General features: G+C 40.4%; 1 protein-coding gene across 3 annotated transcripts in view; it reads right to left on the bottom strand.

The window, feature by feature from the left end:
- The window catches only part of EXOC2 (exocyst complex component 2), a 212,306-nt gene that overhangs the window by 134,816 nt on the left and 65,455 nt on the right, over positions 1–12,035 (bottom strand). For all 3 annotated transcript variants that reach the window (XM_021676162.2, XM_021676163.2, XM_064370040.1), the window contains exons 5-6: positions 2,420–2,533; positions 812–936 (exon numbers count right to left, since the gene is read on the bottom strand). In XM_021676162.2, coding sequence (XP_021531837.2) covers positions 812–936; positions 2,420–2,533 — 239 coding nt within the window. The remainder of the gene's footprint in view (positions 1–811; positions 937–2,419; positions 2,534–12,035) is intronic.

Below are 12,035 nucleotides of genomic sequence, written 5' to 3'. Positions count from 1 at the left end.
TGCATGGCACAGGAAAAGGGGGGTTTTTAAAACAATAAAAGAATGTCTGTATTTTAGGAATATAAAATAATTTTTAAAATTTACCTTCCTGAATTGAAGATGTGGCCTCAACGTATGGTTAGAGTTATGGATACTTAGCTATACGAGTACTTAGTTGTAAGTACCTTAGCTATTAAATAGAATTAACTTTTGTTAATATAGATTACTTTTTACTAGATAGCAATAATTAAGCTTTTATAAATTAAAGGCAGTTTTATTAAAAAACCCTACCAACATCTTGCATTAAACTGTCTAAAGCTATGACATCTGTACTCCACACAACGTCCCTCCCATACACAGGGGATGGTACAGGGACAGCTACCTGTGTGCATGTGTGGGGGCTTGTGGGATAAGGGTTGAGGAGACTGGGACCCTGTCATTAGCCTTTTCAAACTGAACACACAATGGGTCACATCTACAGAATTAGTCACATATGTAAGATACTGATGGTTGTGAGGATTTGAAAAATCCTCAAATTTACTCATTGGGCTTTAATTTCTTATCAGCCCTGGGGTACGCGCATCACAGAGAGTTAAATTAGTCTCCCAGTTCACACATGTAAGATGAGTCAACAAAAGCCTCAGAGATAAATTTTTCAAGTATCAAGTCTTTAAAGAGATGCCAACTGAGTATGCAACAAATATTTATGGCACATTTTAGATCTCTACTTTGATAAAAAGAGACCAAATGTCGCACCCTGTAAACACCCTGCAGGCAGGGTCAGGTTTCCATGGTGGAAGCTGCCAGCAGATGGCTCTGAGGATCGCCTTACCTGAGAGGGCATCCTGTGCTTCAAAGAATGTACTGAGACCGCCTTTCACATAGGCCAGGCTGCCCTCGCTCTTCTTGTTAGCCTGTCTCTTGAGGTTGGTGACTGCCATTTTGAGCTGCTCAAAACTGAAATGAAATTAAAAAACCAAACGTGTGAGACTTCTAACATGCAAAAAAGAAAAAAGAATTTCTTCAGTGGAAAACACTTAATATGCTAAAACTGATGCTAAGCAGCACACAGATGAATATCATATAAAGCCAGATGAAAACAAAAAGCTTTCAAATTGTTACATAGATCTAAACCTTGTATTTATTAGGAATGCGTATATTACAACAGTTATAAAAGAGTTTTAGAGTCCTCAATGGTGATTCCAAATACGTTAGAACCCTAACAAGGAAATGTGTAGACGTTTTTATAACCTATATATAATATATATAATTTACGAGATAAAGAGTTTTGAACATCCTGTACCAGATAATAAGACATAGGTCACCCAGTGATAGAAAATATTTTAAAGGTGTAACTCCTCTGAAGATTCACTGAAGCATTGTGGAACACTGAGCAGAATGGTATATTTATCAATATCCAGGCCTCTGTCCTTAACAATAAAATGACATAAATCCTGTGGGTGAATTCACAACTTAAATAACTAGGAAGACCACAGTATCTTATCTCAATATCTCAAGCAGAGAAAAACAAAGGCAGGCTTCTGTATTTCAGAAGTTTTATGTCCATTTGAGCTAAGAAAATCTGGCTCTAAAACTTTAAACACATTCTTGACAGACCTACACAAGAAACAGAACCCAATTCGGACCTATAAAAATAGAAATTTCACATCTGTAATGTAAAATTAGAATCATCATCTTGGACATTTGCTTTATAAAGCAATCAGGCTAAATTTACCCTATGTATTAAAATGCCAATTTTTTCTTATGTTTTCTAGTAATGCTTTTCATCCTAATAAGTAAATGAAAAATTTGTATTAAGGTATATTTTAACACACTGATTTAAGTTTTAAGCAATAAACCATTGATTTATCCAAACATTTTTTGCTGAATATATTTATTTTAAATCAATCTTGCAAATAAGCTACAAATCAGCTCTTTTAGAGAGTAAGTAAAATTTAATTAGAAAACAAAAGGGAACCTTCAAATTGGATATATGACCTTGTCTACTTTTTTGCTAATTTTAAGCCAGGTCCTTCCATGATGATAAACCAACTTACCTTCCTTTGCTCTATGGTCAGAGAGGCAGTATGTTTCATGTTTTACACTAGAACTTAAAATTTTTATGTTATTTGAGTAGGGAGAGATCAATTCACACATGTCAGTTTAAGTCCCCAGCTAAGGTGCCATAAAGTTTTAATAACCTACACCAATAATAAAATATATAGAAGATAAAATGACAGTAGGAAATAAGAGACCTCTAATTAATCATCTCATTGTACAAATAAGGAAACAGACACCCTGAGATGTTCACAGGGTCACCTATAGACCTAAAACTATATTACTGTATGCAGAGCCAGACCTAAAATTCAAGTTACCGTGTGATCCCATTTTTAGCAATTGAGTGAAATCCTTCACAGATGACAGTCTCATATCCACTAACCTGGTGTTTGAGTGATTCTCTATAAGATACCAGGCAGCTGAAAAATTCTCACTTGTAAAATCAGCACTCATTCCATGGAACAGCATTTCTAAGTCCTTCTGGGAAAATTTACTTCTGAGGGGAAAAAAGGTTTAAAACATATTTTAATGGTTATTATGACAAAAATGTAACAAATATCACTGAGTATCCAGTGTAACATGTATGAATACAAACCATTACAATGATACGTATTAATAATACATTATCCAGAATATGTTTATATATATGTACAAAATACATTTCACACATCATGGCTGATTTTTCTATCATGTAAACTTCGGTTAACATAGAAAAGTTAGGAAACTAGTTGAAATACAGAAATTATATCAATAAAAGAAAATGAAGTTAAAAGAGGATTAAGACATCAGGCTGAGTTGATGTTTTATTAAACCTATCAAAATATGAAATCAATTCTCATTCAATATATAAAAATCAAAATTTGAATACAGTGAACTTTTAAAATATTAAATCACTTTGTAAAATGATTTTTGTTAAAACCTATATGACTCACGCCTGTAATCCCAGCACTTTGGGAGGCCGAAGTGGGCGGATCACGAGGTCAAGAGATCGAGACCATCCTGGTCAACATGGTGAACCCCGTCTCTACTTAAAATACAAAAAATTAGCTGGGCATGGTGGTGCGTGCCTGTAATCCCAGCTACTCAGGAGGCTGAGGCAGGAGAATTGCCTGAACCCAGGAGGCGGAGGTTGTGGTGAGCCGAGATCGCACCATCGCACTCCAGCCTGGGTAACAAGAGCGAAACTCTGTCTCAAAAAAAAAAAAAAAAACCTATATGAAAGTTGTTTTAAGACATACTGTCTAAGAAATCATCCAAGTACCAATAAAACCACATCTAACCATCATGTCCATGTCTAGAATGACTTTAAGAAAAGCTTGTGATAACAACAGGCTATATACATAATCTGTAGCTCCCTCATCTTGCCTACGTGTTTAAGATTGACTTCTGGATCAATTCATTTACGTATTCATTCAAGCATCTACCAATCAAGCATCTACTATAGGTCAGGCTTCATGCTGGGATGCCAGATGTGTCCACTGAGGCTCACAACCTGGCAGCCTTCGCTGGCCCCCACTGCCCCATTTGCAGGATGAAATCCAAGCATGTCCACGAACTGAAACTGCTTGTCTCGCAGGGCTCATTTCTGCCACTCAAGGCCTGAAACCTGATGCTTCAGCAGCCTCCAAGGGACTATACTGTCTCATATGTTGGTTTCCACCATGTTGGTGTTTACTTTGTTCGTCTGATTTGCTGTCCCCTCTAAGATGTGTCCCCTATCCCGATACAATGGCCAAAGCCAACTCATAAGGTATAAACCAGATACGGATCATTTGATAGCACAGTATCCCTTTAACATTTATGCAGCGGTGAAATGACCCCTACCCTAAAAGAATTCTTAACGTGGGTAGGTCCAATGACTTTTCTACTTACTCTTTTCTGGGAGAGTCTTGCTGTCTCATCATTACAAATACAGCTCAATTAGGCAGCTTAGTCCATGATCAATACTCCAACTTCACTCAAAGATAACATTTTTTTCTTCCCTCTTCCCAGCCAAGGTGAATAGTTACTAGGCTGCTTCCTTGATTGGGGGGAAAGTGGGAGCTCTGTTGTAGAGGTTAAGGGTAGGATGGATGGAGAGGTAAGAATGGAATGTCCTTTGGGGCCTGTGCCTGGTACTGCCATGGGTGGCCTTTGCTCTCTGCCTGCCAGGTATTAAAACCTACTTGAGTCTGTGGGCATTTTCACAGGTTCCCTCAAGGGCTCTGGAGAACTCCTCCAGCCCTGACTCATGGATGCATCATTTTTCTACTGCCACCGCTCAGCCTCGAGTGGTCTCTCGGTCTTACCGTAGGCACTCCCTGCTGGAGACCCTCCATGTTCAGCTAACCAGTCTCCTTAGGCACAACTTCCAATGGCCTAGAACCCACTCCCTCTAGCAAGTTGCTTGCTCACCTGGACATGGGGAACACCCCTAAAAACTGCCCACTCAGGCTCTGTGTCTCACAGCTGCAGGGAACACTGTCACCTGGAGGTCCAACTCACCAGGCCTAAGTGGAGATGGTCACACATTCTGTGTCCTCCCCCTTTGTGGCCTAGCCCGGCTCTCCCCACAGAAATCTCTGCACAAATCCTCCTCGCCTCTCTACACGTCCTCTCCCTCTGTGGTCCCTATAAGAACAAGGAATGTGAGCTGCAAAACCAGATCTCAAGGAGTTCCTCTATCAACCCTGCACAGTGAGACGCCATTCACTCTAGAGTCTAACACCTACTGTGTGAGCACCTCAGCCAGGACAGGGCATCCCATTCACATTCTGTTACACTGCCCTTCTTCACCATGTTCCTTTTTTAATTGGGTGGGGGAGGTCTTGCTTAGAATTATAACAGAAAAGAAGACAGATGAGATTTCAGGAGGTGGCACCACTTCCACTTAGACAAAGTCAATCTTGCATCTTTTCCCACTAGCCTCACAAGTTAAAAGAGTTATAGTCTGAATCTTCCTGATACATGCGTGTGGCATTCATTAGCTTGCTGGTCATTTTCACCAGTCAGCAGTCTCTGAGAGGGAGGTGGAGAACTTAGAGTTTTTAAGTTTATTTTGGTTTGGATTCTTCATGCTGGTTCTCATACTTTACTTAGTAAGAAAATCCTTTCACCTCTGGAAGTTTTTCTCACTTTATTTATTTGTACCCCATGTCTCCAAGTGAGAGCTTTGGGGGAAATGTATCGACTGAGTAGAGGCTTAGGCTAAGCCACGACACGCTGAGCCCCAGCTACGTGACCCAGAAGTGCTTCCTTCTGGAGTCCCGCTCTAACCGGCAGGCAGCATCTGCCTGGCGTGCTGTGTGAGGGATCACGGGCTTTGTCTGAACTTGGCTGGAGAGAATGACATGACCAATTAGTAAGGCCTGTCATCGTGGGCGGGAGGAGTCATGGTGGCTGTAAACCGTGTTTCTGTCCACCTTACTTCCATGCATTGGCATTCAATGTGGTGTCTCACACTTCCCTTGCTCAGAAAGTTAACTGATCTTAGCAGAATCGAAATGTACTACTGATAGCAACTAAATTCCTACTAACAACAGTCTTTACACATTATTTAAGTACAAGAAATCCTTATCTGGCAGGGATCAATTCCAAGTAACATAAGGACACAGCTGAGAAAAAAGAAATGAAAGAAGGCTGAGAAGTCACACTGAGCTTCTGTGTCCCTCACCCACGCCCGTGGGGCTTCACTGTGCCTCGGTGTTTCTCTGCCCATGATCAAAGAGGGGGTTGCTAGCGTTAAGAGCTGACAATGTGAAGAAAGGATCTGTGACACAATGGTAACAAGAAACTATAAAATGCAGACACAAAACTCAAAAATACAGCAGCTGCATGCCCTGGAGAAACAGTTAAGAATACACAGTCCCCATGGCAGCTAAATCATACTCCACATGTTTAGCCAAAATAAAAAGGTTTTTAAAAAACAGGACGTACACAGCACATACAGAAAAGCGTTCTGTCCTAAACAGTTACAATAGTTAAACTGGTGGTGCTGATGGTACTGAAAAATGTAAACCAGCAGCTCAGAGCTTTCCATTTTGTATTCCATTTTTAAAATTCCCCTGATACTTAAACTCTGGTAACATCTCATTTACAACGCATTACTAAATTGTTATTTTTACAAATCTAAACTGCTCTCAGTTATATCATAATATAAAGGCCTGATGTCTAGTGAGGGCTCCAGGCGAAGGATTGTTAAGAAACTCTCCTACCCCCAGGAGTCCCTCCCTCCCTCATCCTCAGAAGGAGCAGGGATGGGTCTAGCCAGTCCCTAGCAGTGGGGCCCCTGGTGAGAAAGCACTGGGTCTGGCAAGGTCCCCACTGGCCCTGTACTCCCAGCTCTTTAGCTGTGAACATCCCGTGCACCGCAAGACGGTGGGAGGACACGGGTGACAGAGCCTGAGACTCAGCTTTTACGTTGGAGTGAGCAGGGAGGCCCAAATGTCCAAGCTCCCGGAGCTAGATGCTGAGACTCGAGCCCCACACACCCATCAGCACCCCTCCTAGCACATGTCGCTCCTTCAGGCCTCTGACATGGGCCAAGTAGAATTTGAAAAGCACTACATCTCTTGGTCAAAATACCACCTCCCCTAAGACGGAGCTGATTATTCCAAGAGTTCTTACTAAAGATGTTAAAAGTCTTTGGTTAATCTTAACTAATTGGAAGACATGTATTGAGACTTACAGCAGAAATCAGACTTACGAGAATACGACAGACATTATTTTCAAGATGGTGAAATTCTAACACAGAGACGTCAAATAATTTTCCCAAATCACACAATTAAGTCCAGGACTAACCCTGCCCAGACATACATAGCCCGTTTAGAGGGGACACTGTTGGCTATGACCCGCCAATCACCCTGGGCCCTCTCTGCTGGAAGAATCCCACAGCTCACCACTAGCCCCTTAACTGGGGAGAGATCAACCACCATAAGCCAACCATGCTTGTCATATGTTCCCTGCTCTTGAGTGGTTAACCACCAAGAAGAGGTAGTAGCATCTTTCTGCCTCAGAACATCATTGTGTCCAGTTTCAACCACAGGAATTGCTAAAGCCATTTGTAATTAGGAAGGAAATCTGTTTTATGCTAAGAGCAACAGAACAGCCAGCAAACTCAGGCTCTTCACATCTTGGTGACATGACTAAGTTACTGACTCAAACAAACTTTGGAGGATACTATCACTGAATATTGTATATAATGAAAAAGTAGATTGTATTTTTGTTTAAATCAAATGAATTTTCATTTTCTCTTACTTGCAGCTGAAGGCAAACTGATTCAATATTCTATTGCAAAATAGATGCCTAAATATACTGATCTTTTATGCAAACATCTCAAAAATGTAAAACAGATGACTTGGAAGAAACAAAAACTGAATACCAATGCCAGAGTCCCTGAAGCTTCGTGAGTGACACAGGTGTAGACGTGGAGGTGGCTCATCTCAGTGTTCACAACGGGACAAAGGGGTCATAAGCAGTGACTAAGAACACAGGCTCTGGGCTCAATCTCAGTGTCTGCTCAATCTGCCTGTATAATCTAGAGAAGTTATTCCTTTATTCATGAGGATAATGCATCATAATGTCTTCCTCTTACAAATGTTTTGAAGATCAGAGTAGATAATGCTTGTAGAAGTTGTAGCAGTTTCTGACACAGGACAAATGCTCAAAAATGTTATTTGCTATTATTTTTAATCTTTACACTTATTTATATCTTACAGTCTACTTTCCTAAGTATTATTTAATTTGATTCTCATGACAACAACTGAGTTAAATATTCCCAAATTCCAGATGAGGAAATGGCCTCTGAGAGGTTACATGTAAACAGTGGAGATTTGAACCTAGTACTTGTATTGTTGAACAGAGAACCAGAGGGCCTTAGATAGGAAATACAGTCGTAACTACACATCCACAAAGATGACATTGTAAGGAAGCATGAAAGGGGAGTTGCTTTCGAATGAAGAGAAATGCTAATGCCCTTAATAATAGTGGTAGGAAAGGAGGAAGTAGCATGTCAACATGGCTAATGAAGCACAGAGTAAAAACTTGTATGTTTGTTCAGAAAAACTGGATTTTGAACTCTAAACTTCCACGTGAAGTGATAGCTCAAACACATCAGAAAAAACAAAATATGCTCTGAGTAATTCAAAACAAGCCTGCATTTTAAGTCCATTAATGCTCAGTTAAAGACTGAAAGTAACATGGACCCTACTGTGTAAACTCACGGAACGTTTTCATCGAGGAATCAAAACATGCAGTTTCAGTCACTGACAATTCCTGCCATCTCGAAAAGATATGTTTTCCATTAGATGGCAGTGTAAGGTCAGATTTAAACCTTATTTAAAAAAAAAAAAAACAGCTAGCCCCAAGCCAGGGGAAGACCCAGGCCTCAGGACAGAGTGAAGACACACCAACAGGCACCTTCTTCGCACCTCAGCACTCACTTTCCAGTATGAGGACCCTCTGCAGCAATGACCCGTGCAGCATGCAAATCAACGGGACTCCTTCTGAGACCACCACAGCCACTGCACACATTGTGAGGCTGCAGTTGTGTTATTCTGTGTTTGCATCAAAGAAAACACACTTTCCTGATCTGGCAGACGGAAGATGGAAGGGGGAGGCTAACGCTGAAGTTGGGCACTGCTAGTTCTTTATGTGCACCGCTATACATATTGCTCGTAGCTTTAAATTTTTAGCAACATTGTTTGCACTCTGTTGTATTAAGTATTACAAGTTTGTTTTGACGTTTTTTTTTGTCTGATCCAGTTTCTGGCCTTTAAGGCACTCTCGCCGACCATCGATTTTTACACAAAGGTAAAGTCACCAAAGGTTCTTTTCTTCTGTACCTATATTAAGAATTAATTTGCTGTCAGTTTTCCTTTTTTAAAATGCAATCTTCTAAATTTGATGGGAAAATTGAAATTGGTCTTTTCTTTCTGTTTGGAAGTCGAGCTGATTAGAAGAAAATCAGGTTTGCATTGCCCATAAAACCCATGCAGAAATAAAACACATACTAGTGGTGCAACAACTGACTATTCTTGACAGCCATTCTCAGGTAATAATTCACAAAAACACCTGGCAATCATATAAAAACAGTATAAGGCTCCTGTCTTCTGCCCCCACTCCCAGGTACAGACTGCCTTCTAAACATTACCCACAAATACCCTCTCGTTAGGCCATTGAATATTGATTTCAAGGAACAAAACCTAGTGAAGGTTTTCACTTAGCATTAACCCGTTTTTACCTTCCTTTTTGGTTTAAATAGTCTGTCTCATTACAACTGAAGTCATGCTAAGAACACATATATTTGTGACAATTGCCATCGTAAATCAAAAATACAGACCTTTTACAAGCAAATCCTAGTCTCAATTCAAAGTGAAGTTATTTATTCTGAGCAATTAGTAACATTTTTATAAGTATCATAACACCCTGTGTGCAAAACATCAGTTAAAAATCTAGGAATATAAAGACAGTCAAAGACACCCAGTAAATGCCAAGTCGTTCAACTCGTAGGCTGAAAGACAAAGTATGCATGCTGGGTCCACCAGCAAAATATTTACTAAACTCTGACTCACCCTGAAGAGCCACAAGGCAACTGTACTGTGCTACTCTCACTGGCTTTGTCATAGTCACATCAAGCGGCCACCACACTGCAGGGCCCCTCAGGCTCCTGCTTTGCACACTAGACCATCAGTTGTCGAGAATTTCCACAGATACTCACATTGCAATCACCAGAAGCTGACTTATCTCCTGAAGGTCACCTCCCCACTGCAATCTGATCACTCACTAGGACCACAGGGGAGCATTTAATGACCAGCACTCATAAGTCTTCAAACCTTTGAAATTATGTTTCAACAAAAAAATAATGCTAAAACCCTATTATTCCTTCAATACTGACATTTGCAAAAAATAGGTGCTCTCCAGGCTTTTAATTATTAAAAGAAAAAAAATGACATTAATAAACAGAACTAAAAGACAGATAGTAAGGATCCTAACCTGAGTACAATGCTATCATCTACAAAGACCAAAGCATCCACCAAAAAATAGTAAGTAAATCAGCAAAATAAAACCCACAGCAATATTTTCCAATCTGCATTTCCTTGCTTTTACCTTTCTCTAAAATAAGACTTCGCTAACTGTGGTCAAATAATTCAACAAGATAAACACAGTTTCTTGAAAGTATCTCAAAAAAAAAAAAAAAAAAAGGAACCTGGAAAGCATTTTTCTGGCCAAAAGCATTCTCTTCTCTTGGTTTCTACACCTATTCTTACTTTCATCTTTCATTTTTCTTGCTTTCTGGAATCTCTACATCTAGCTTCTCTTTCTTCTCATAGAAAAAACCGCAAAACACTTTCAGCTGGACAGAAGGATGACTGGATGTCCGTTCACGGCCTACAGGGCCTTCCCGTGTTCCCTGATGCTACAGGATCCGCGCCTTTCCCTGTTCATTGGCTATTCTGAATCTCTGTTAGAAAGACAGAGCTGGCGTGTGGAGGGCTAACGGCGAAGCCAGGGATTCCTGTCCACAGAAATGCACGTCAGGTGAGGATTCCACTGATTCCTCCGAGATGGACTGATGGTCTTGCAACTTCTGGCATTTCTCATTGTGTATGTCTCCCCTCTGGACTTTCCTTTGGGCTGGTTTTAACATCTTATTGGTTTTCTCCTTAATTATGAGTTAAATAAAAGCTTTGACATCTATTCATTTTATATTTTTTTAAGAATCATGATTTTCCCTTTTACAGAAATTATCCTTTAATAAAATTTTACTTTATCCCATGGCTGAGCAAATATTTCTGAAACTTAAGTAACAGTCTATACAGGAACAGACAAAATCTGATAATTTTATTCCCACTGAAGTACTTCTTAAACAAATGTACATAATGTTATTTTAAAATTTAAAACAATTTAGTATCCTGGAATCTTAAGTCATTAAAAAAACTTTTCCTATGTGGCAGAACAATGAATAGTATATATCCAAGAAGAGCAAAGAATCCTGGTAGTAAGGATGAATACTTGCTCAGCACTTGCTATGCTCCAAGTGTTTACCTCTTCACTCCCTGATTCCTCACATCGGCCCTAAGGAACAGGCACTGCCTTGTACATCTGAGGAAACTGAGGCAAAAGGAAGCTAAGTAACTTACTCAACGTCATATTGCTAGTAAGTGGCAGAGCCCAAGTTCAAATTGAAAGAGTTTTGTTCCACACAAAACCAAACTACCTCTCAGAGAAGAAAGAAAAGAAATGTTTAAGAAAGCTAAGGCCGGGTGTGGTGGCTCATGCCTGTAATCCCAGCACTTCAGGAGGCCGAGATGAGCAGATCACCTGAGGTCAGGAGTTTGAGACCAGCCTGCCCAACAGGGTGAAACCTCGTCTCTACTAAAAATACATTAGCCAGATGCGGTGGCAAGCGCCTGTAATACCAGCTACTCGGGAGGCTGAGGCTGGAGAATTTCTTGAACCTGAGAGGTAGAGGTTGCAGTGAGCCGAGAATGTGCCATTGCATTCCAGCCTGGGCAGCTGAGCAAAACTGTGTCTCAAAAAAAAAAAAAAAAAGCTAAATACTTTTAGTGCTATTATTCTTCGGTGCCATTAGCAATGTTACCAAAGAATTATCCTGAAGCTTATTAAGAAACACTGCTGTTAGAGGCAGCTCAGGCCACACAACTTTGCGGGTAGCAGCAACAGGAATGATAGACAGTCAAAGGCTGAGGTGTGAGGAGGTAGAGAGAACAAGGGTGGGTGGCATGTACCAAAACAGAAGTTGAGGAAATCACGTTTATGACAGTAAACATCTGAATAAATCCTAACTTTGATGATTTTGTCCAAGTCTCAAACAAAATACATTTTGTATATCTCCATATTCCTTTTGCCCATATTCAAAACTGGCTCTTAGTTATGAAGAACAGCTCAGAGGGCCCCTCACTCTACACTTCTAAGGCAGGTTGGAAAGAGGCTGGCTTTCAAGAGCCTTGCAGCAGTCCATAAGGGGCTTAATACCAACTGCAAGTCTATTCATGCTT

This window comes from Aotus nancymaae, unplaced genomic scaffold, assembly GCF_030222135.1.
Source record: "Aotus nancymaae isolate 86718 unplaced genomic scaffold, 86718_ANA_hifiasm-v0.15.2.pri h1tg000098l, whole genome shotgun sequence".
NCBI lineage: Eukaryota > Metazoa > Chordata > Mammalia > Primates > Aotidae > Aotus > Aotus nancymaae.
The sequence above is the reverse complement of the archived record's forward strand: the minus strand, read 5'-3'. Positions and strand labels throughout refer to the sequence as shown.